The 22,253-nt window shown below is 39.3% G+C and overlaps 1 protein-coding gene across 4 annotated transcripts in view; it reads left to right on the top strand.

Moving 5' to 3' along the window:
• The window catches only part of LOC122549906 (growth factor receptor-bound protein 10-like), a 200,285-nt gene that overhangs the window by 146,342 nt on the left and 31,690 nt on the right, over positions 1–22,253 (top strand). For all 4 annotated transcript variants that reach the window (XM_043690121.1, XM_043690122.1, XM_043690120.1 and 1 more), the window contains 4 exons: positions 6,029–6,103; positions 8,409–8,546; positions 9,876–9,986; positions 20,550–20,648. In XM_043690121.1, the coding sequence (XP_043546056.1) occupies positions 6,029–6,103; positions 8,409–8,546; positions 9,876–9,986; positions 20,550–20,648 (423 nt within the window). The remainder of the gene's footprint in view (positions 1–6,028; positions 6,104–8,408; positions 8,547–9,875; positions 9,987–20,549; positions 20,649–22,253) is intronic.

The following is a 22,253-nucleotide window of genomic DNA, read 5'->3' as shown; positions in this document are numbered from 1 at the left end:
CCCCCCCCCCAAAAAAAATGATTTCAAACTAAAAGTTATGATATTCGCTAACTCATCAAATAACTAGGGTGCACAAAAGGAATCAAGTCTTGGTGGAAAAATTATGTGAAGTGATTGGAGGAGGAATTCATTCTAAATTCTGTAGGTGAGATAAAAGTGACAGCCTTTGATATCAAGGCTGCAGCTGGAAATGTGTTGCTGGAAAAGCGCAGCAGGTCAGGCAGCATCCAGGGAACAGGAGAATCGACGTTTCGGGCATAAGCCCTTCTTCAGGAAGCTCCTGAAGAAGGGCTTATGCCCGAAACGTCGATTCTCCTGTTCCCTGGATGCTGCCTGACCTGCTGCGCTTTTCCAGCGACACATTTCCAGCTCTGATCTCCAGCATCTGCAGACCTCACTTTCTCCTATCAAGGCTGCAGTCAAACAAGTGTGCTATCAAGGAACCCTCACAAAACTGGAATCAGTATATATATCAGATGGCAAACTCTCAATAGTGATGGCTGTTGGAGCTCAGTCATCTTAGTTCCAGAACATCTCTACAGGAGCTCCTTGGGGTAGAGTCCCAGCTCCAACCATCTTCAGCTGCTTCATTATTGACCTTCCCTCCATCGTGAGGTCAGAGGTGGGGATGTTTGCTGATGATTGCACAATGTTCAGCAACATTTGTGACTCTTCAGACACTGAAGCAGTCCATGTCCAAATGCAACAAGATTTGGCAAATATCCAGGCTTGGGCTGACAAGTGGCAAGTAACATTTGTGCCACAAAAATGCCAGGCTATGACCACCATCAATAAGAGAGAATCTAACCATTGCCCCTTGACATTCAATGGTGTTGTCATTACTAAATCCCCCACTATCAACATCCTTGGGCTTACCATTGACCAGAAACTGAACCTGGATCAACCACACAAACAATGGCTACAAGAGCAGTCAGAGGCTTGGAGTACTGTGGCATGTAACTCCTGACTCCCTAAAGCCTGTCCCATCATCTGCAGGGCACAAGTCAGGAATGTGATGGAATACTGCCCACTTGCCTGGATGGGTACAGCTCCAACAACTTTCAAGATTCTTCACTCCAAGCAGGACAAAGCAGCCCATTTGTGCTGGCAAACATCCTGTCTGTTCACCATCTGCGCTGAACCATTTTGCCCTGATTTGGAGGAGAATGTAGCTGGTTTAATTAGTAAATTTTTGAATGATACAAAGATTGGTCATGTTGTGGACAGTGAGGAGGATCGTAGGAGAAAAAAGCAGGATATAGATCAGTTGGAGGCATGGGCAGACAAATGGCAGATGGAATTTAATCTGGACAAATGTAAAATGATGCATTTTGGAAGGTCAGGTAGAGGTGGAAATTGTACAGTGAATGGCAGAACCCTTAGGATTGTTGATATGCAGAGGGATCTGGTGTACACGTCCACAGATCATTGAAAGTGGTAACGCAGGTAGATAATGTAGTAAAATAAAGGCTTATGGCATGCTTCCCTTCATTGGAAGCATTCAACAATAAATGATCTGAGGAAAGGGCAGCAATGACCAATGTTACACAGAATTCATCTTTGTGATGTAGTAGTCCAACTTGATCAAATATTTCTGAGATTGGGAGCAGTCTGAGGCAATGGCTGGGTGAGAAATTGATTTAGGTTATGAGGAGAGGGAATCTATAGTAAGAAGAAGTGAATATCATGGCTTTAGTCTTTCCCGGTGTGGAGAAAATGTTGGCACATCTCGGACTGAATGTTAGAGAAGAATGAGATGAGAATAAGAGTAACAGATCCACCAGCATCAAAGCAAAGTTAAAGTGATTGAATAAATCCTGACCTGTACCAAGAAACTAGTTGGTAGATATAAATGTACAAGTAATTTAACCTTATAGACTTTTATAATATGTATATTGGATAGGGTCGAAACCCAAACCCTTTACTACTTTTCAAAACCAAGTTGATGCCTCCTTTTATCACTGGACCGTTCTCAAGCTATTTTCTGTCATAACCCCAATAACATTTGCAACTCTTCAGGAATTTAACCATTCCATATCTGCATACACCAAAACATGGATAAAATTCAGGTTTGGACTAACAAGTCAGCCAGTGATCCTTTCCAACAGAGGTTAGCGGTCTAATCATCTCTTTTTGATTTTCAGCAGCATTCGATGCCTTCCCCACCTTCAACAATCTGGGATTTGTCATCAACCAATAGTCTAATTGACTTGACAATGTAAATATTTGTGGCTGTATGAGCAGGAGAAAGCATGGGAATTCTGCAGCAAATATATCTTTCCCTGTCCTCTCTTCCCCCTTCCCCTGCATCCTCCCCGATTCCCACTCCTCTTTTTTTCTCTCTCTGTCTGTCTCTCTCTCTCTCTCTCTCTCTCTCTTCCCCTCCCTATCTCCCACTTGTCCGTCTCTTGCCCCTCTATTTCTCTTTCCCTCCCCTTTTCCTTCCGTCTCTTTTAGTAAAGTTTTCGACAAGTTCCTACATAGACAAATTAGCAAGAAGTGGATTTAAATTGGCTCAATTGTCGGAGACAGAGGATGATGACAGAAGGCTGCTTTAGTGACTGGAAACCAGTGTCCAGTGGCATACCATGGGGATCTGTGCTCAGTTCCCTGTTCTTCATCATTTATGAAAATGACATAGATGACTGTGTGGAGATGTTGGATAAGTTTGCAGATGACATAATGATTAGGTGATTAAAGGTGAGGTAGTGTCTTTGGGTACAAGAAGATAAAAAGGGATGGTCAAATGGGCAGCTAAGTTTCTTCTGGAATTTAATCTTAAAAAGTGTGAGGTGATGCACTTTGGAAAGAGTCATTTGTTAAGGAAATTAGTCAATGACTAGCATGACACTCAGAAGTTCCGTGGAATAAAGGAACCTTGGAGTGTTTCTGCATAGATCTCCTGAAGGCAAAAGGCCTTGTTTATAGGGTGGTGAAAAAGGCTTATGGGACACTTGACTTTATAAATCAAGGCATAGATTACAAAAGCAGGGAAGTCCTATTGAAGTTGTATACAATTTTAATGAGACCACAGTTAGAGTTATATGTGCAGCTTTGACTGTTACATTGCAAGAAGGTTATTATTACACTGGAGAGATGTAGAGGAGATTCACCAGGAGGTTGCCTGGGATGGAACATTTAATTTATGAGGTAAGGTTGGATAGGCTTAAGTAGTTTTTCTTAGAGCAGAGAATACTGAGGGGTGATCTGATTGAGGTGTGTGAGATTATGAGGGGCATGCACAGAGTAGATGAAGAGCACCTGTTCCTCTTAGTTGAAGGTCAGTCTCGCACAGTTACAAGGTGAGGAGGCAGGAGGTTTACGGGTTGTGAGCAAAATCCTTTTTATCCAGAGGGTCGTAACAGTCTGGAATGCCTGGGAGTGCCGGAGAGGCAAATTGCCTCACATTCATTAAAAAGTATCTGGATGTGCACTTAACGCTACATAACATTCAAGGCTATGGGCCAAGTACTGGTAAATGGAATTAGGTTGAAAGTCAGGTATTTCTCTTGTGTTGGTGCAGGCTCAATGGATAGAAGGGCCTCTTCTGCACTGTATGATTTGATGATTACCTTTCTCTCTGTGCCTGGATCTCAAAAACACTCATCTTCTGCACTCTCATTCACTCCCTCTCACCACTCTCTTCCTGTATCACCCTGTCTACCCACTCCCCGCCTGCCCCCTCTGTCTCTCTCTCTCCCCCCACCCACACATCTCATCTCTCTCTCTCTCCATTCTTCCCAATTCTTTTCTTTTTTTTTTCTCTCTCTCTCTATCTCACTCTGTGTCTCTGTCTCTTTGCATGTCTGTCTGTCACTACTCTGCCCCTGACCCATTTTTCCCTCTCTCTTCTCTCTTCCCCATGCCCCCACCATAAGAAAATAGTCTATAAGGTAACATGTCAAGACTATGATTGAATACTCTTTGTCTGGACATGTGCACCTCCAACAACATTTAAGACTGTCAAGAAGGTTTTAGGATTTAGGATAATGCACCCCATTCATTAGCAATCCATTTACAACCTTAAATGTTCCTTCACCGACTATACGTAATGGCAGCCATATATACAATTTACAAGATGCATTGTAACAAGTTGCCAAAGCTCCTTTCAATCCTGCATCTTTACCACTTGAAGAGACAGCAGATAAATGGGAACAACACCCTCACCTATAAGTGCTATCCAAGTTGTACAGTATTCTGTGGATAGAAAGTGCCATTCCTTTATTGTCACTGAATCAAATTCCAGGATTTCTCTCCTTTAACGTGTGTGCAGTACATATTTGTAGTTTTTCAACAAGGTGGTTCACAAGTAAGTTGCAATTAATGATAGGCAACAAATGGTCAGAATCACAAATGAATGAAAAAGGTTATTGGTTGTCTTTACTAAGAGTTGGGAATAGCATTTGGTTAGCCACAACAAAGGTTCGGAAGAAATAAACAATGTGTCCTCAGAATATGGCAGACTTAAATCAGCTTTCGGCAATAAATACTTGTAATTGTTGGATTACTGAGTTCATGTGTTATGGTTTGAAATAGGATATGTTGGGCTGAAAGATGGGGGGAGATATAGTGCACGTGGGTCCGTTTCATATTGGGTCCGTTTCATATTGGAACATTGGGCCCTTTGTGGCAGAAGAGTCATAAGAGTGGAGCAATACCTTTTGTAGGTATACTGAGTATCACTCTGAAGATGTTTTAAAGTATTTTAGCAGGATGTTCCCAGGGTTGGGGTTTTTGAGCGATGGGGAGAGACCAAATAGGCTGGGGCTGTTATCCCTGGAGTGAGGTTTATAAAATCATGAAGGGCATGGATAGGGTAAATAGACAAGGTCTTTTCCCTGGGGTGGAGGAATCCAGAATAAGAGGGCATAGGTTGAAGGTGAGGGGAAATTTTTAAAAGGGGCCTAAAGAGCAAACTTTTTTTCAAGTAGAGGATGGTGCGTGTATGGAATGAGCTGCCAGAGGAAGTGGTGGAGGCTGGTACAGTTACAACATTTTAAAGGTATCTGGATGGGTATATGAAAGGAAAGGTTTAGAGGGATAAGGGCCAAACGCAGGCAAGTGGGACGAGATTAATTTAGGATATCTGATTGGCATGGACGAGTTGGACCGAGGAGTCTGTTTCTATACTGTTACATACTGAGGATTAATACGTTGTTTATCTCTTCCAAACTTTTTACTGTGATTCGATGATTGGGCACCAAAATACAATATTCAACATTTGAATTAGGTTCACAGAAAATAAACAGCTAAAACAAATGTGGAGATATGTAGAATCATAGTAAAGAAAGAAATAGTAATGGAGCGGTTCATTTAAGATAATGATGTGGGAACAATGTCAGTATATTTCCAAAAGTAAAAAAAAATGCAAACTGAAAAGAAATGCTCAATGAGAGGGAAGCAAGTAGGTCAGGCAGCTTTGAAGTTCTTCAGAATGGAAACCAACGCTTCAGTTATTTTGTTGAGTAGGCTGAAGTTTAAAAACAGGGCCTTGATAATAAAATGGAATATCAGGGTAAATATATTCAGGTCATGGGAAGATTGAACACAGTAATATAGAAGTGCCAGAATGGAATTTTGTAACTAAAGATCGAACCTTTTCTTGTCACCATAGTCCTATAAATAGGAAAATAGCTGACTTGTTTTGATATGCTTTTAATTTTTGCTCCGGCAGACAATTTTTGCAGTGTATCGTTTGCCCATGAATTATCAATGCTGTTAGGTATTGTATTTAGATGTGTAATTTAAGAATGAAGGATTGGATACTGTTTTCCAACTCTGCAAAATGGTCACTTGGATTAATTAACAACTTGTCTCATGTTTGGCATTGTTTGAAAATGTCCCACTGAAATGAATACTAGTCATGAGCATCCTTGGAGCCTGTTAATTTAGAGGTAGCTACCTTTTATGAGTTAAATTTGTTTGGTTTCTGTTAAATCTAGACAATGATTATGTGATGTAATATGTACATTGTTAAATGAAACATGACTCTCAACCAATGTTTGAAAAGTGTTATTTGTTTGGGCAGAACTTCTTTCCAGAGCAAATGGTAATTTGTTGCCAAGGGTTAAATGGAAGTAGCCCACATTCACAGATCTTGCAGGTAAGTAGATTATACTTTAGAAAGCTATTGAGAGTATGGAACTACACATGTTTTGATTTGATTATCATTTAAAAACGTAGAAGTAGATCAAAAGAAATTGTGGTAAATAAGTAGGATGTGAAAAAATGACAGCATCTTTCGTTTTAAGAATCTGAAGAGTCTAGAAGGAGGTTAAACTGATTACACCGTTATAAGGCTGTATGAAATAGTGAGATACAGCAGGAATTTCTGTGCAAAGACTTGATTTCCAAAACAATTTAAGGGGGAAATTGTGTCGATTCATTTTCAAGAATCACAAAGAACTCAACAGAAATTTCCAACAAGTATCCATAAGAAATAGGAGCAGAAGCAAGCTATTCAGCCCATTGAGACTGCTCTTCTTTCAGTGAGATCACAGCTGATTTGATAATCCTCAGCTCTACTTTCTTGTCTCCAATATTCTTGATTCCCTTACTGATGAAAAAAATCTGTTTATCTCAGCCTTGAATATATTTAATGACCCAGCATCACCAGCTCTCTGTGGCATAGAGTTGGTATAAGTTCACAACCCTTTGAGCAAAAACGTTTTTCCTCATCTCTGCCTTGTATGAGCAACCCCTTATTAATCTGAGATTATGTTCTCTAGACTGTCTGACTAGGGGAAGCAACCTCTCTGCATCTACACTGTCAAGTCCTCTAAGAATCTTGGATGTTTTAATAAGATGGCCTCTCATTCTTCTATATATTCCAAAAGATACAGGCCCAATCTACTCAATCTGTCTTCATATGACAGTCTCTCCATATCTAATATCAGCCAAGTGAATTAGTTTGGATTGCTTCCAATGCCAGTAGATACTTTATTAGGCGCCCAAAACTGTTCACAGAATTCCCACTTTGGTCTGACAAATACTGTGTATAGTTTTAGCAAAAACTTGCTAGTTTTATAAAACCAAGAACTGTGTATGCTGCCAATCTGAAATAAAAACAGAAATTGCCAGAGAAACACAGCAGGTCTGGCAGTATCTGTGGAGAGAAAGCAGAGTTCTGATGAAGGGTCACTGGAAATGTTGACTCTTCTTTCTCTATACAAATGCTGCAGACTTAGAGTTTGTCTAGTCATTTCTGTTTTTGCTCCCTTCTTCTATATTCCATTCTCTTTGCAACAAAGGCCAACATTCTATTTGAATTCCCTCTTATCCCCTGAACTTGTTTGGATGCTACCTTTTGGTGATTCATGGATGAGGAATCCTAAATCCCTCTGTTCTATAGCTTTTTGCAGTCTTTCTCCATTTAAATAATGTTCACTTCCAATGCACATAACCTCACATTTCCCACAATTAGCTGTGGACTGGTGGAACAGACCACAGGAACAGTGTAACCTACTCCTCCCAGACCTTAAACTGCAGAATTATCTGAAAGGAATTCCAAAACATAGACCTTAGTTGAAGGTACTGCTACCAATATTGTCTGAAGGATATGAGCAATTGCACAAGTGTTGAGAATAATAGAAATACTGAGTTTGTGAGGTTGCAAGGTAATACAGAGAAAAGTTGAGGTGGGCGAGAGGCCAATTAAATTTCCGCTTCAAACGATAGAATGATCATTTCAAACCTGGATCAGGAGCCACTATAAGTCAGCAAGAGCCATAGTTATAGGCGAGCAGACATCCATGTGGGATTGTTGCAAGCAGGATTTTACATGAGTTGACATTTATGAAAAGTAGAACAGAATCCAGAAAGCATCGGATTCATCAGTTTCATTATGACAAGGAAAATATGGTTCAGGTGCTCACACGGGAGTCTTATTTAATGCTGAGATCATGAACAGTCTAGATCTATCAAACACAATGCTCTGCAACCTCTCAGTTGTTAAATCCTGATCCTTAGTCTTGCTGTCCCTAGCAGCTCTTAAACTGTTGCCCTCTGTTCCCTCTGCTGTAGACCCCTTTTGCAAAAGCAAAATACTGTAGGTGCTGAAAATCTGAATCAAAGACAGAAATGCTAGGCACCATTAGTTTGTCTAACAGCATCAATAGATGGAAAAACAAAGCTGTTGTCTTTGACTCTTAAATATCTTAAGACCTCTATCCAGTGCTCCCAGATGCTCATATCTACTTTCCCAATGTATATATGTCTTTTCTCCCTAATTTAAGAATCTTGCTTTTCAATTTCTGATTCAATGTGACCAGTGTAATCTGAGGTCTGGTGGTCTGTTAAATTTTGCAGCATGCATTTACTTTCCACAAATATTTATGAAACCAGATTTGAATGGATTTTTTTCTCTTTTTCATTTTTGAATTATAATACTGGTATAAATCTTGTTACAGAACTTCCTGAACTCAAACAGTTGTCCAGAAATTCAAGGATCTTTGCATGTAAGGGAAGTGGGAAGAAAGTCCTGGAAGAAACTGTCTGTGTTTCTGCGACGATCAGGACTTTACTTTTCTTCAAAAGGAGCTTCAAAGGTAAGTTACAGTTTAGAGCATTTAAATCTGTAAAAGGACATTTTTCAAGTTGGAGGTTATATTTTATATCATAGCATAGAATAAGGCACACTTCGGAAATCATCACTGTATGGTGTTTTGGATTATACTGGCCAGTAAAGTACAGTTGTAATCTTATGCTTCTATTAACATATCTGCAGTTTTCCTCTAGTACTGAACTATATCATATCAGTTAAAATCTTTGGAGTCATGCCATCTTCAGGCATGACTGGTAAGATTAGTGTCTACAGTAGATTTCCTACTTGTTTTCTCACTTGGTGTACTATATATGTGTTGATTTGCCACATGTTTCGAAGCTACCAGTAATATCCTTGGTCACAAAGCAAGAAAGTACTTGGTTTTAGCATGCTTTATAACTTATTCAAAATGTCACAACATGAGTATCAACTATTAGTCACTTTTGACACTATCATTGCTACCGTATAGAAAAAAAGACCATATACAATCTGTAAACAACACATTCCGAGTTGAAAGGAAATACTGGCGAACAGTCCCTGCTATTGAAGACTCCCATGAGATCTGTGAAAATGTCGATTTCCAGTTTTGCATGTGGCTGTGGACTGCTGCAGTATAAGACTGGTTGTGGGCTAATGCTATCTATATCGCCGATATGCCAATATTAACATTGTGCAGAGATATCATTAATCCAAAACATCTTTGGACCAGCCATATAAATGCTGTGGCTATAAGAGAAGGTCAGAGGTTGAAAATTCTGTTTTAAACTAGTCATGTCTTGACTTCCCAAAGCCTGGTTTCGACCGACAGGATTCAGGTCAGGAAGGTGATGAAATGCTATGTCTTGATTAGCTTCAGAAACACTTGAGTTCAGCACCATTAAAGACAAAACAACCTGTTTGATCAAAATTTCATCCACCACTTGACACAGCAGTCATCTCTACCATCTATAAAATGCACTGCAGTAATTTGCCAAGGCTTCTTTAACAGTATGTTCCAAAATTGTGTCTCTGCCTTTTAGATGGACAAGAGCCACAAATGCATTAGAAAACAGCTACTTACAAAATCTTCTCGAAGTGACATCCTGATTTGGATATATCTGTTATGGTGAAAATTGTGGAACTCTGTCCCTAATAGAACTATGGGTGTTCCTACACCACTAAGACTGCAACAGTTCAAGAGATGGCACATCATCACATTCTCCAGGTCTATGGACAATAAATGCTAGCCTTGCCAGTGATGCTCACATCCCATGAATTAATTTTTCAAAAGGTTTAATGTGATTATGGGCAGTAATTTACAAATTCTAATCTTTTTATCTTATCATTTGCACAGGAACCAAGACATCTTCAACTCCTTGCTGACATTGAAGACAATAATGTATTTTCTTTGGTATCTGGCAAAAAAATATACAGTGCGCCAACTGACTATGGCTTTTGTATAAAGGTACTTTTTTCTAATTGGATTATTTATACAAATATTAATTTGTCCTTTTTCAATATTTGGAATAATGAATGTGGGTTATTTATAAATATCACATTTTTTCCTGCATGCAGCATTGAGGTTTTCAAGTTTTAAAAAAATGATTTTTAATTATTTACTTGCTCTGCTGTACATTATTTCCCATGACTTCAGAATTCCATGTTGAACACTGAACAAAATATTCCACAAATAACTTCAATTAAATATTCACTTCATTGTCGATGTCACATACCTTGCTTCAATGAGTACAGATATAGAATGAATAATTTTGTTCACATACAAACATATGAATCATAAACAAGATTCGACTGTTAAGCCCTTGATCCTGCTGTGCCATTCAGCATGATTATGATTAGATTGTAAACTCTGTCACATTCCCCACAGTCCTGATAACCTTTCATCCCCTTAACACGCATCTATCTTCCTCAATAAATTCAAAATATTCAACGAGTCAGCTTCTACCTTTTTAGGCAGAAAGATCCAAAGACTCAGGACTCTCTAAGAGAAAAATGTCTCTTGATTGCTGTTTTAAATTGATAACCCCTGATTTTTAAACAGAGACCCCTCATTCTAAATATTCTGTACATATCTACCCTATGAAGACTCCTCAGAAACTTATATGTTTCAATTAAGTTGCCCCTTGCACTTCTAAACAGTAGCTGATGCACATCTAGTCTGACCAACATTCCCTCATAAGATGACTCATCCCAAGTTTGAGTATTTGTTGAGTAAACCTTTATTGAATGACTTCCAACATGCTTACATCTGTCCTTAACTAAGGTGGCTAATATTGTGCAAAGTACATCAGATGTGGACCCTCAAGTGCTGTATATAACTGGCGCATGATCTCCATATTCAGTTCCCCTTGTGATAAATTCTTGCATTTTATTAGCTTCCTTTATTACTTATTGGACTTACATGCTGACTTTATGCAATTCATGTCGAAGGATAACCAGACCCCTCTGCATCTTAGAGCTCCAGATTCTTGTCATTTAGATAATATGCTTTCAAAATAGGCTATTTCATGTTTTCCCACATTGTACTGCATTTGGCACATCTTTGCCCAACAACTTAAACTACCTATGTCTTTTCATAGTCTTCAGCAAATTTGGTAACCATACCTTTGGCAAACCAACCCTTCACCTAAGTCATTTATGTAAATTGTAAACTGTCAAGATCCTAGCACCAATCCATGTGGCACACCACTCGTTGTATGTTGCCACCTTAAAAAAGATTCGTGACTACTCTCTGCATCCTATTACTCAGCTAACATCTTATCCTCTATACCATAAGCTTTAATTTTCCACAAGAATCTTTGATGCAGCACTTTGTCAGATGCCATTGGAAATCTAAGCAGATTGCATCCACCAGTTCCCCTTTGTTCACAGCATGTCATTAGTTTGATCAAATATGTTTTCTCTTTCATGCTATATTATAAATCTTTAAATAAAGGTTTCTAACATTTTTCTCTATGACAGCTATGTGAACTAGAGTGTAGTTTCTTGCTCTCTGTTGCCTTGTCCTTTTAAATTAAATGTTCCACTTGCTATCTTCCAATCTTGTGGGACTTACACACTTAATGGAAAGGTCCTGGGGCATGTTGCTGAGCAAAGAGACTTTGGAATGCAGGTTCGTAGTTCCTTAAAAGTGGAGTTGCCGGTGAATAGGATAGTGAAGAAGGCGTTTGGTATGCTTTCCTTTATCAGAGCATTGAGTATAGGAGTTGGGAGGTCATGCTGCGGCTGTACAGGACATTGGTTAGACCACTTTTGGAATATTGTGTGCAATTCTGGTCTCCCTCCTCTCTGAAGGATGTTGTGAAACTTGAAAGGGTTCAGAAAAGACTTACAAGAATGTTGCCAGGGTCTGAGGATTTGAGTTATAGGGAGAGGCTGAATAGGCTGGGGCTGTTGTCCTTGGAGTGTCGGAGGCTGAGGTTTATAGAGGGTTAGAGATTTATAAAATTATGAGGGGCATGGATAGGATGAATAGACAAAGTCTTTTCCCTGGGGTGAGGGAGTCCAGAACTAGAGGGCATAGGTTTAGGGTGAGAGGGGAAAAAAATTTAAAAGGAATCTAAGGGGCAACCTTTTCACACAGAAGGTGGTGCATGTATGAAATGAGCTGCCAGAGGAAGTGGTGGAGGCTGGAACAGTTGCAACTTTTAAAAGGCATCTGGATGGGTGTTTGGAAGGGTGTAAAGGGATATGGGCCAAGTGCTGGCAAAAGAGTCTAGGTTAGGTTAGGATATCTGGATGGCATGGAAGATTTGGACCAAAGGGTCTGTTTTTGTACGTCTCCATGAGTATCCCTGAATTAAGGGAGTTTTGAGAATTTAAAATCAATTCTTCAACTATCTCAACAGCCATTTCTTTTCAGATACTTCAATAAAGTCCATCGGGACCTGGGCACTTGTCAGCCCTCAGATTACTCAACAGATTACTCAGTACACCTTCTCTGGTGATCGTGATTTTCCTGATTCCTCCCACTTCCTGATTTGTTGCTGTCTCTGGCATTTTGCTTATATCAGCTGCAGTGAAGACTGACAAAATACCTGTTCAATTCATGTGCCATTTCTTATTTTCCATTTCTATTTTATTCGATTCGGCTAATGCCCTAGTCTAACTTAGTATAGGCTCAATGCTCTCTTTAACTCATTGTCTTTGAATATTTATTGAAGCTCTTACTTTGTGTTTATATTTCTGTATAGTTTTTTTTTGTCTTGTATTATAATGGTTCCTTCTTAATTTTCTAGTTATTCTTTGCTATTTTTATATTCAAGTCAATCTTCTGACCAGCCTCCTGTCTGTGCTCAAATTTATGCCTCTTCCTTTAGTTTGATGCTATCTTTCATGTTTCTAGTTATTCATGGATGATAAATCTGTCCTTTGGAGTTTTTCTTGCTCATGGAAATGTATTTTTTTCTGTGTATTCTGAAATAAATCTTAGATGTCTAACACCGCATCTGTATTGACCTATCCTTTAACATAATTTTCCAATTCACATTAGCCAATTCTTCTTTTGTGCCCTTATAATTGCAGTTTTTTTTAAAGAACTCTCAGACACACTCCTCTTCCCCTCAAACAATTGAAAAATTCAGTCATATTATGGTGACTGCTCCAAGGGGAATGCTCACACTGAGGTCTTGAATTATTTATAATTTGTTGCATAGTACCAAGTTTAAATAGCCTGCTCTATGATCGGTTCTAAGTAAAAATAATTTTTAAAAAAAATCCATATCCATGTTGTAAAAGTACTTTATGAACTCCTAAGCTCGTCTACCTTGCCCAGCTGACTTTTCCAATCTATATTTAGATTAATATCTCCTATGATGTAACTTTCTGACAAAATAGAAATATAATTAATTTGGTTTAGCTGTTCATTGCCAAATATGGCTGGCCTATTAGTTGCTGCTGTTATTGCAAAACTAGTCATAATTGGAGTACTGGCTTAGAATGCAAATCTAACACCAAGTTACCTGACTTTATTCAAATGGTCATCTTAAATCTCTTTCTCGACTCTTCACATTCTGAGAAACTCATGAACTTCATTATTAAGATTGCAACAATCCAATTGGCTACCTGTACTGCTTCTGTTCTTTCCACAAGCCCAAGAGTCCATACTAATTTTTATGCTCACCCCATTTCCTACTTATGGACCTGCAACCTTCTCAAGTTTCTCTCAAATATCCTCTCACACTCGATTTCACCTTTTCCATGAGACGTGCCTCCATCCTTTCAATCTTATTTCGGCTGAGCTGCCAATCAACCAGCTGCCCTCCTTCGTTCCCAAATTAATTGATATTTGTATTAATTACTTTCTGTCCTTTAAATCTGCCATCATTCCCCCGTGCTCAAAAGACAATTATTGGCTCTACTTCTGAGCAGGGCTGGAAATGTGTTGCTGGAAAAGCGCAGCAGGTCAGGCAGCATCCAGGGAACAGGAGAATCGACGTTTCGGGCATAAGCCCTTCTTCAGGAAACTTATGCCCGAAACGTCGATTCTCCTGTTCCCTGGATGCTGCCTGACCTGCTGCGCTTTTCCAGCAACACATTTCCAGCCCTGATCTCCAGCATCTGCAGACCTCACTTTCTCCTCTACCTCTGAGCAAACTGCCTTCCCATATCCAATCTCCAGTGCTTTCCAAAGGTCATGAACATGCTTTCCCTTTCCAAATCCATATCAATTTTTTCCAGAACCTTCTGCTTGAACTTCCCCAATCAGATGTCACTCCCTGCCACAAGATAAAAATGTTCTTTATCAAATCACAAATGATATTCTATATTTCTGATGATGGTATGCTATTCCTTATGACCTGTCTGTGTGGCATTTCACATTTGATCACGACATCTTTCTGCAGCATCTTTCCACTTTCATCCAGTACAATGACCTCTTGTGCCTCCAAGAAGCTATATGCTGGCCTTGATCGAGATCATTAGTTTCTAGTTTTACATCGATGCAACTCTAATTTAGCTCGCCAGTTCTCTGTTATATTAAGTTATCACATTGCTTGTATCTGGTATCCAGTAGTACATGAACATAAAATCCTAGAATTCAAATTATTTGGAAGTGAAAAGCTTATCCACATGCAACTCATTCCCATAGCCACTGACTCCATTCCTCTTCCTAACAACTGTCTGAAACTAAACAACAGGACTGTTTGCAAGCTTCTCATTATTTTTGATCTAAGATAGACTTCAGACCATATAGCCACCCATCACTAATACTGTCAATTTCCACCAGGTACTATTGCCTGCCTCTGTCGCAACCTCAAAACATTTGCTATTATCTATATGCTTGATACCTCTGGATTTGATTAATCCAATACATTGCTGACTGCCCTTCCACATTACTGGTAGGAAAGGGTTTGTATGTGATAATTTGGGACAAAGTTAACAGTGTAACTTTTGTCTAAGTAGAATAATTAAGAAAGCTAGTACAAATTTGTAATGGACAAATTATGTTTAACTGGATTAGGTTTTTTGATGTGATGGTAGAGAAAATTAATAAATGCAGGTGTTGGAGCATACATTGATTTCAAAAAGCATTTGATAAAGTGCAGCAGAAGTCTTCTCAGCACTGTTAAGGACTACAGACTAAAAAGGGGTATTTGCACTATGGATACAATTTTCCTTAACTGATAGGAACAGAATAGTGGTGAATAATTTTCTTCAGACTAGAAGAAATTGAATATTGGGGAATCAAGCTGGTGTTGGAACCACTGCCTTTGCTTAATCTAGATTAATGACCAAGAGGGTGACACGGTGACTCAGTGGTTAGTACTGCAGCCACACAGCACCATGGACTTGGGTTGAATTCCACCCTCAGCAAGTGTGTGGAGTTTGCACTTTTTCCCCATGTCTGCATAGGTTTCCTGTACGTACTCCAGCTTCCTCCAACAGTCCAGAGATGTGTAGCATATGTGGATTAGTCATAGGACATGCAATGTTACAGAGAGCTGGTAGAGAATGTGGGTCTGGGTGGGATGGTCTTCAGAGTGTCAGTGAGGACTCGATAGGTCAAATGGCTTGCTTCCACACTGTAGGGATTCTATGATTCTAGGTGTTAAAATTTTGCTGTGATATAAAACATCATGTATATCAAATAAAACGTAGAAGTATTACAAACTGAGGAGCATTGTGATAAACTTCATAAGGATGTAGGCTGATAGAATTGACTGATACACAACAGGTGAAGATTAATGCAGAAAAGTGGGAAATGGTTCACTTAATAGGAAGAATGATGAGAGTGAGTCTGAAACAAAATATGTGCAAATCATTGAAGCTGGCAAGGAGTGCTGAGAAAGGGGTAAAGTATACAGAATCTCTGCTTTATGAATAGAAACTCGATTACAAAAGGAAAAAAAAGAACCTTCTCAAATACTGTTTAGCTTCAACTGGAGTATTGTTTTGGTGTCCATATTGAGGGCGGCTTAGTGGCTAGCATTGCTGCCTGACAGCGCCAGGGACCCAGGTTCAATTCCATCCTCTGTGTGGAGTTTGCATGTTCTGCCCATGTCTGCATGGGTTTCCTCTAGATGCTCCGGTTTCCTCCCACACTCCATAGATGTGCAGGTTTGTTGAATTGGTCATACTAAATTACACATAATATTCAGGGATGTATAGGTTAGGTGCATTAGTCAGCGGAAATGTAGAGTAATAGGGTAGGGTAATGGGTCTTGGAGGTTTGTTCTTTGGAGGGTCAGTGTGGACATGTTGAGCTAAAATGCCCGTTTCCACACTGTAGGGATTCTATGATTCTGTGATATTTTAAGAATGATCTAAGAAGCATACTTTGCTGATTACTTTTGCATAATACCCTACTGCCTTCAAAGATCATTTAACATGAACAGCCAGACCCCTCTGCCCCCACACACTGTTTATAACTCTACCAGTTAGTTCATGTTATTTTTCCCCTATCTTTTATGCCACAATGGATCATCCCTCACTCTCTATTAGTTTCATCTGCTACCTGTACAACAATTTGGATGAGAATTTAGGAGACATGGTTAGTAAATTTGCAGATGACATCCAAGTTGGTGGTATAGTAGACAATGAAGAAGGTTATCCAAGATTACAAACAAATTATGGTCAGTTGGGTCAATGGGCTGAGGAATGACAGGTAGAGTTTAATTTGGATAAATGCAAGGGTATTGCACTTTGGTAAAACAAACAAGGGCTTGATTTATATAGTTAATGGTAGGGTCCTGCATAATGTTGAAGAACAGAGAGATACATAATTCTTTGAAATTTTCATCACAATGTGGTTAAGAAGGTATTTAACATGCTTGCCTTCATTTCACAGGCCTTTTGAATATAGGAGTTGGGATGTTATGTTGAGGTTTTACAGGGTGTTGGTTAGGCCTTAACAACAGTTACATGATGTTGTTAAACCTGAAAGCATACAGAAAAGATTTACAAGGATGTTGCCAGGACTGGAAGATTTAAGTTATAGGGAGAGGCTGAATAAGCTGGGGATTTTTTTTTCCCTTGGAGCTAGGGAACTTGGAAACAGTTGGAGGCTGAGGGATGACTTTATAGATGTTACTACAATCATGAGAGATTTGAATAAGGTGAATAGTCAAGGTCTTTTTCTTGGAGTAGGGTAGTTCAAAACTAGATGGCAGAGGTTTAAGGCAAGAGGGGAACAATTTAAAAAGGAACTTAGCAGTAACCTTTCCACACAGAGGGTGGTGACTGTATGGAACGTAGTGTATGCCAGAGGAAGTAGTGGAGGTGGGTACAATTACAGCATTTAAAATGTATCTGGATGGGCATATGAATAAGAGGGTTTTACAGGGATATGGGCCAAACGCTGACAAGTGGATCTAGGTCAGATTGGGATGTTTGGTGGCAGGTGGATGAGTTTGACCAAAGGGTCTGATTCCATGGTGTATGACTCTATCTTAAATGTTTCAGTAATATTATTTCTCATTCTTCTAACTCCTAATGCATTTAGGCTCAACCTGCTGAACATTTCAGCATAAGGTATTCCCTTCAGCCCAGGCATGAATAAATCCAAACTGCTTCTAATATAATTATAGAGGAGCCTCGATTATCCGAACAACATGGGCAGGTGCTATTTTGTTCAGATAATTGATTATTTGGATAATCGATTTGACCTTAAACAAGGGAAGTAATACTGATCTAAGGCTGCGCTCTACCGGAGAGTTTGTTTAAATCTGTAATTTTGATGAGTTTGCTGTTAAACAAACTAATCTTTACATTCTGCGAATCGCTGGTTAAACTGAGAAGGACTAAACCCTTACCATCACATAAATATATGAAATCCCAACATTAAACAAGGTCCCAAACAGCTTCTACAATCATAAGAGCATTTGTCAATTTTTATGAACTCAGTATTGCAATAGAAGGACAAAAGCACCGCCTCGCACATGCGTTTACTTTCTCTGCATTTGTTTTCATGAACAGTTCGATAAAGTGACAGGAATAAAGCTCTTACTTTTGCAAAGGGCGATGTAACTAACCCTTATGTAAAAAATATCCAGTCGCTGATTCTTCAGTTGCTTGTGTTTCTTTGTTTTTGCCAGTGTTTTCACATGTTCTTCAGTACAGGTAATCCAAATACACTTACCTCTTTGATGTAACATTTTTGCGGAACCTTGAGATCTTCGGATTATCCGAAATTTGGATAATTGATATTCGGATAATCGAGATTCCTCTGTATATATTTTCTTAAGTATGGAGATCAAAACTGTGCACATTACTTCCGATGCAGTACAACTAAGGCTCTGCATAGATGCAGCGAAAAAGTTTAAAATTCCACTTCCCTTACAACTTTACAATAAGCACCAAGATTCAATTCATCTTCCTAATAAGTTGCAGCACCTGCATACCAAAGTTTTTTTGATTCTTCTACCAGAGTACATATATTCCTCTACCTCTATGTTTGTCAATCTCTTTTTTTCATTTTTTCTATTCTTCTTGCCAAAATGGGCAGGTTTGCCACATTATGCTCTACCTGCAAAATGTTTTGCTGAATCACAACAGTCTGTATAGTTTTTAGACCCCCGTGTTTCCTCTTGACAACTTACTTACCTACCTATTGTTGTAACATCATCAAGTTTAGGTGCTTCACCCATCCATCCTGCCAAATCCCCAAAACTTCTGTAAAAGGGTCCTTTATTTCTTCAACTAGTCTGCCTTCAGTCTCCTTCCTGATTTGAATAGGTTTTACAATAGCTATTTTCTGATGTGCAGAAATCATTCCAAAATCTAGGGATTGAGAATTATGCATTTACTCTGTCTATAGTTGCTACTTCTAAGTCACTAGAATGCAACAATGCCTATGTCCTATGAGTGAATAAAATAAAATGCACGTGATCAAATTCAGAGAGACTATCTGCCTTTACTTCTAATATTTTCCCCAGTACCATCTTCTAATAGTTCCATACCATTCTTTGGATCATGCATTCATCTGTCTAATCATTTTGACCCCACACTAATTTCTTGTGATTTTTAGCTGGTAATCCAGATACTTGTGGTTCTGACTCTCAATTTAGTCAATAGCTGCTCATGATCCCCAAGCAGAACATCTTTTTGAGTCTTACCTACACTGTAGGAATCCCAAGTGGACCACTCCAACTGGATCCTCTCCAGCGAGAGCATGAATTTTCAAATCCTGGCTGTGCAGGAAATACACTCATGTACTTGTACTCTCACCAGCTGCAGAGAGCTATGACTATTCATCCTGGCTATACTGTCGGTCACTACCACTACAGTTTCATTTATTCTCACCATTTAAATGGTTCCCCACATCATGATGCTGTAGTCAAATTGATTTTTCACCTTGCAGCCTGGGTGTCTCATTTATTAAGTTCTAAGAACTTTAAACATTGATAGATGCAAGCATTGAGGCTCCTCTACTTTTGCATTTTTGATCGCCATCTTCTGCCTCATTGACAGTTTCATACTCATGTCATTGACAGTTTCATACTCATGTCATTGACGTAGACTAGATCGTACAATGCTCACCTAAGACAGCCTTTTAGAATAAAGTAGGCAGGTAATTTTCCCCCTCCTTGATATTGCAGTCTAAAGCTTGGCCTCCAGCTCAATAAGCTGAACTAGAGTTTATCACACCACAGATATTTACTGCAGATGTAGTTGTCATGAATCACATGAGCATCCATGGGCTCCCACACTGTACAACTGCAAAACATCAACTGCCTTCATCATTCATATTTATGTTCCAGAACCTTAAAATGGCCCAAGGAGACAACATTGCAGAAATGCCTGTTGATTCCTCCTGATTATGGAAATCTCTGACCATTCCATTTCTGCTCCTTTGTCAATCTGTGCCATGGATTTATGTTGGACTACACCCTGCCAAGGTGTTCATCAGCCTTGCTGGTATTTAGCATTAAAAAAATATTTTTTGAGTGACACAATCCCTGGGGATTCCCCAGTTGCCTACCTCTTGCTACTCTATCTCTCACTACTGTTCGGTAGCCGTGCAGTAAACAAATCTTGGAGTATTCATTTCAGGAAATTCTGAGTCTTACATATGGCACACACTGACTCCAACTGCTCTTGCAGTCAGAAACCAAATCAAATAAAATTCACTCAACTGGTGGCACCTCTAGCCCACATGGCTAGCCAATACACCTCAAGCTTCTTGAAATTACCATATGTCACAAAAGTTCGAGATTACAAGTCGCAATTTCCTTAAAAGAGAAGTCCTTTAGATCTACTTTTTTACCATTATTTATCTGTAATTTACTGTTACCCTTTGTTCAACAGCCATTACATCCTTCTTTCACACTGCGTTAAATTGTTCTTCTCACCAGATACCTCTTGCCATTTTGTCCAGTGAGTTGCTTTACTTATCAAATGCTTTAAATTCTGTGTATAAGTATCATATTTAACCCAGTTTTTTAGAAGAGATGCAATTAGTCTGTAAATTTGTTTTGAGCAACGAAATCTGCATCTTAGTTCACGGGGGGAAAACATCATATTCTGTCAGAAGTAATAGTATATATGACTGCTGTTTCCTTATCCAATTCAGCCCATAAAAATGAGGAATGAAACAAAGGACCTTCGACTATTCTGTGCAGAAGATGAGCAGAGCAGAACATGTTGGATGACAGCCTTTCGGCTCCTCAAGGTATTCTTTTGTAGCTGTAAATATAAATAATTTATTTCCGTATCCTTATCAAAATGTTTTGTTTCTTCTAAATGATTTCTACTTTACTAGTCTTCTGTTGTGCTAATGACATCACAAAATTTGATTGTATCTTGCAATTTTTGACATTTTTCTTTGTGGCTTAAAATTGATATCTCCCAAAAAAAATGATGTAGAATTAACCTGCAGCCATTGCTTCTGGTGCAGGCTGCACAACTATTTTCACTGCCTGCTAATTAATATGATTATAGTAGCAGAATGTAACTTGTGCTAATTACAATTTTGAGCGGCTAATTGCTCTAAACAGGGGACCCCAAGTCATGAGAGGCTAGTATCAGTTAAAACCAACCTGTACCACCAAGTGCACAGTGGCTCAAGCAAGTCTAGGAAGTTATTCTAACAGCGATTCTGAACTGGTAAGGGCAGAAGAATGACAGTAGTTGAAAGGAAGCAGGCTCCAAGATTTTCCATCACTGCACTTGGTAGCCTTGGTCAAGAAGGGGCTGAGAAAAGCAGCAACTGTACCTGGTCTATGGGCAGTAAGAGAGCCTCTGGACAAACTCTGTATCATCCAGGCATGATGACCAATGCGAGAATTTGCATTCTAATGTCCCAGATGCAATGTCATACAAAGTTCCGTGCCCTTACATCAGTGGACAAGATCAGTCAATCTATCTTCAAATGCCAGATTCCAACATGGGTGTTACTAGCCTCAGGGCTCATGCCTTGCATTAAAAGTTTCACAGAGAAGACAATGGTCCAGTGATATTATCATTAGTCTAGTAATACAGAAACTCAGCTCTTGTTCTGGGAACCTGGGTTCAAATCCTGCCATGGCAGTGGTGGAATTTGAATTCAATAAAAATCATCTGGAATTAAGAATCTACTGATGACCGTGAAACCATTGTCAATTGTTGGAAAAATCTGGTTCACTAATGTCCTTCAGGGAACAAAATTTGCCATCCTCATCTGGTCTGGCCTACAAATAACTGCACACGCCAAGCAATGTGAGTGACTCTCAATTGTCCTCTGAATTGGCATAGACAGCCACTCAGTTATATCAACTGCGACAAAGTCTCGAAGAAACAACAAAGGATGGCAAGGGGACAAAAATGTACTCTGGGTGCTAGAATGCAATGTCCACCACCAAGAGTGGCTTGGCAGCAGTACTGCTGATTGAGCTGGTCAGAGCCTAAACGATGGAGAGGAATTTCTTAAGTGTGTACAAGACAATTTTCTGATTCAGTATGTGGATGTACCTACTAGAGAAAGTGCAAAACTTGACCTACTCTTGGGAAGTAAGGCAGGGCGGGTAACGGAGGTGTCAGTGGGGGAGCACTTTGGGGCCAGCGACCATAATTCTATTTGTTTTAAAATAGTGATGGAAAAGGATAGACCAGATCTAAAAGTTGAAGTCCTAAATTGGAGAAAGGTCAATTTTGACGGTATTAGGCAAGAACTTTCGAAAGCTGATTGGAGGCAGATGTTCGCAGGTAAAGGGACGGCTGGAAAATGGGAAGCCTTCAGAAATGAGATAACCAGAATCCAGAGAAAGTATATTCCTGTCAGGGTGAAAGGGAAGGCTGG

This window comes from Chiloscyllium plagiosum, chromosome 5 (assembly GCF_004010195.1).
Source record: "Chiloscyllium plagiosum isolate BGI_BamShark_2017 chromosome 5, ASM401019v2, whole genome shotgun sequence".
NCBI lineage: Eukaryota > Metazoa > Chordata > Chondrichthyes > Orectolobiformes > Hemiscylliidae > Chiloscyllium > Chiloscyllium plagiosum.
This window is presented reverse-complemented; position numbering and strand designations above follow the sequence as displayed.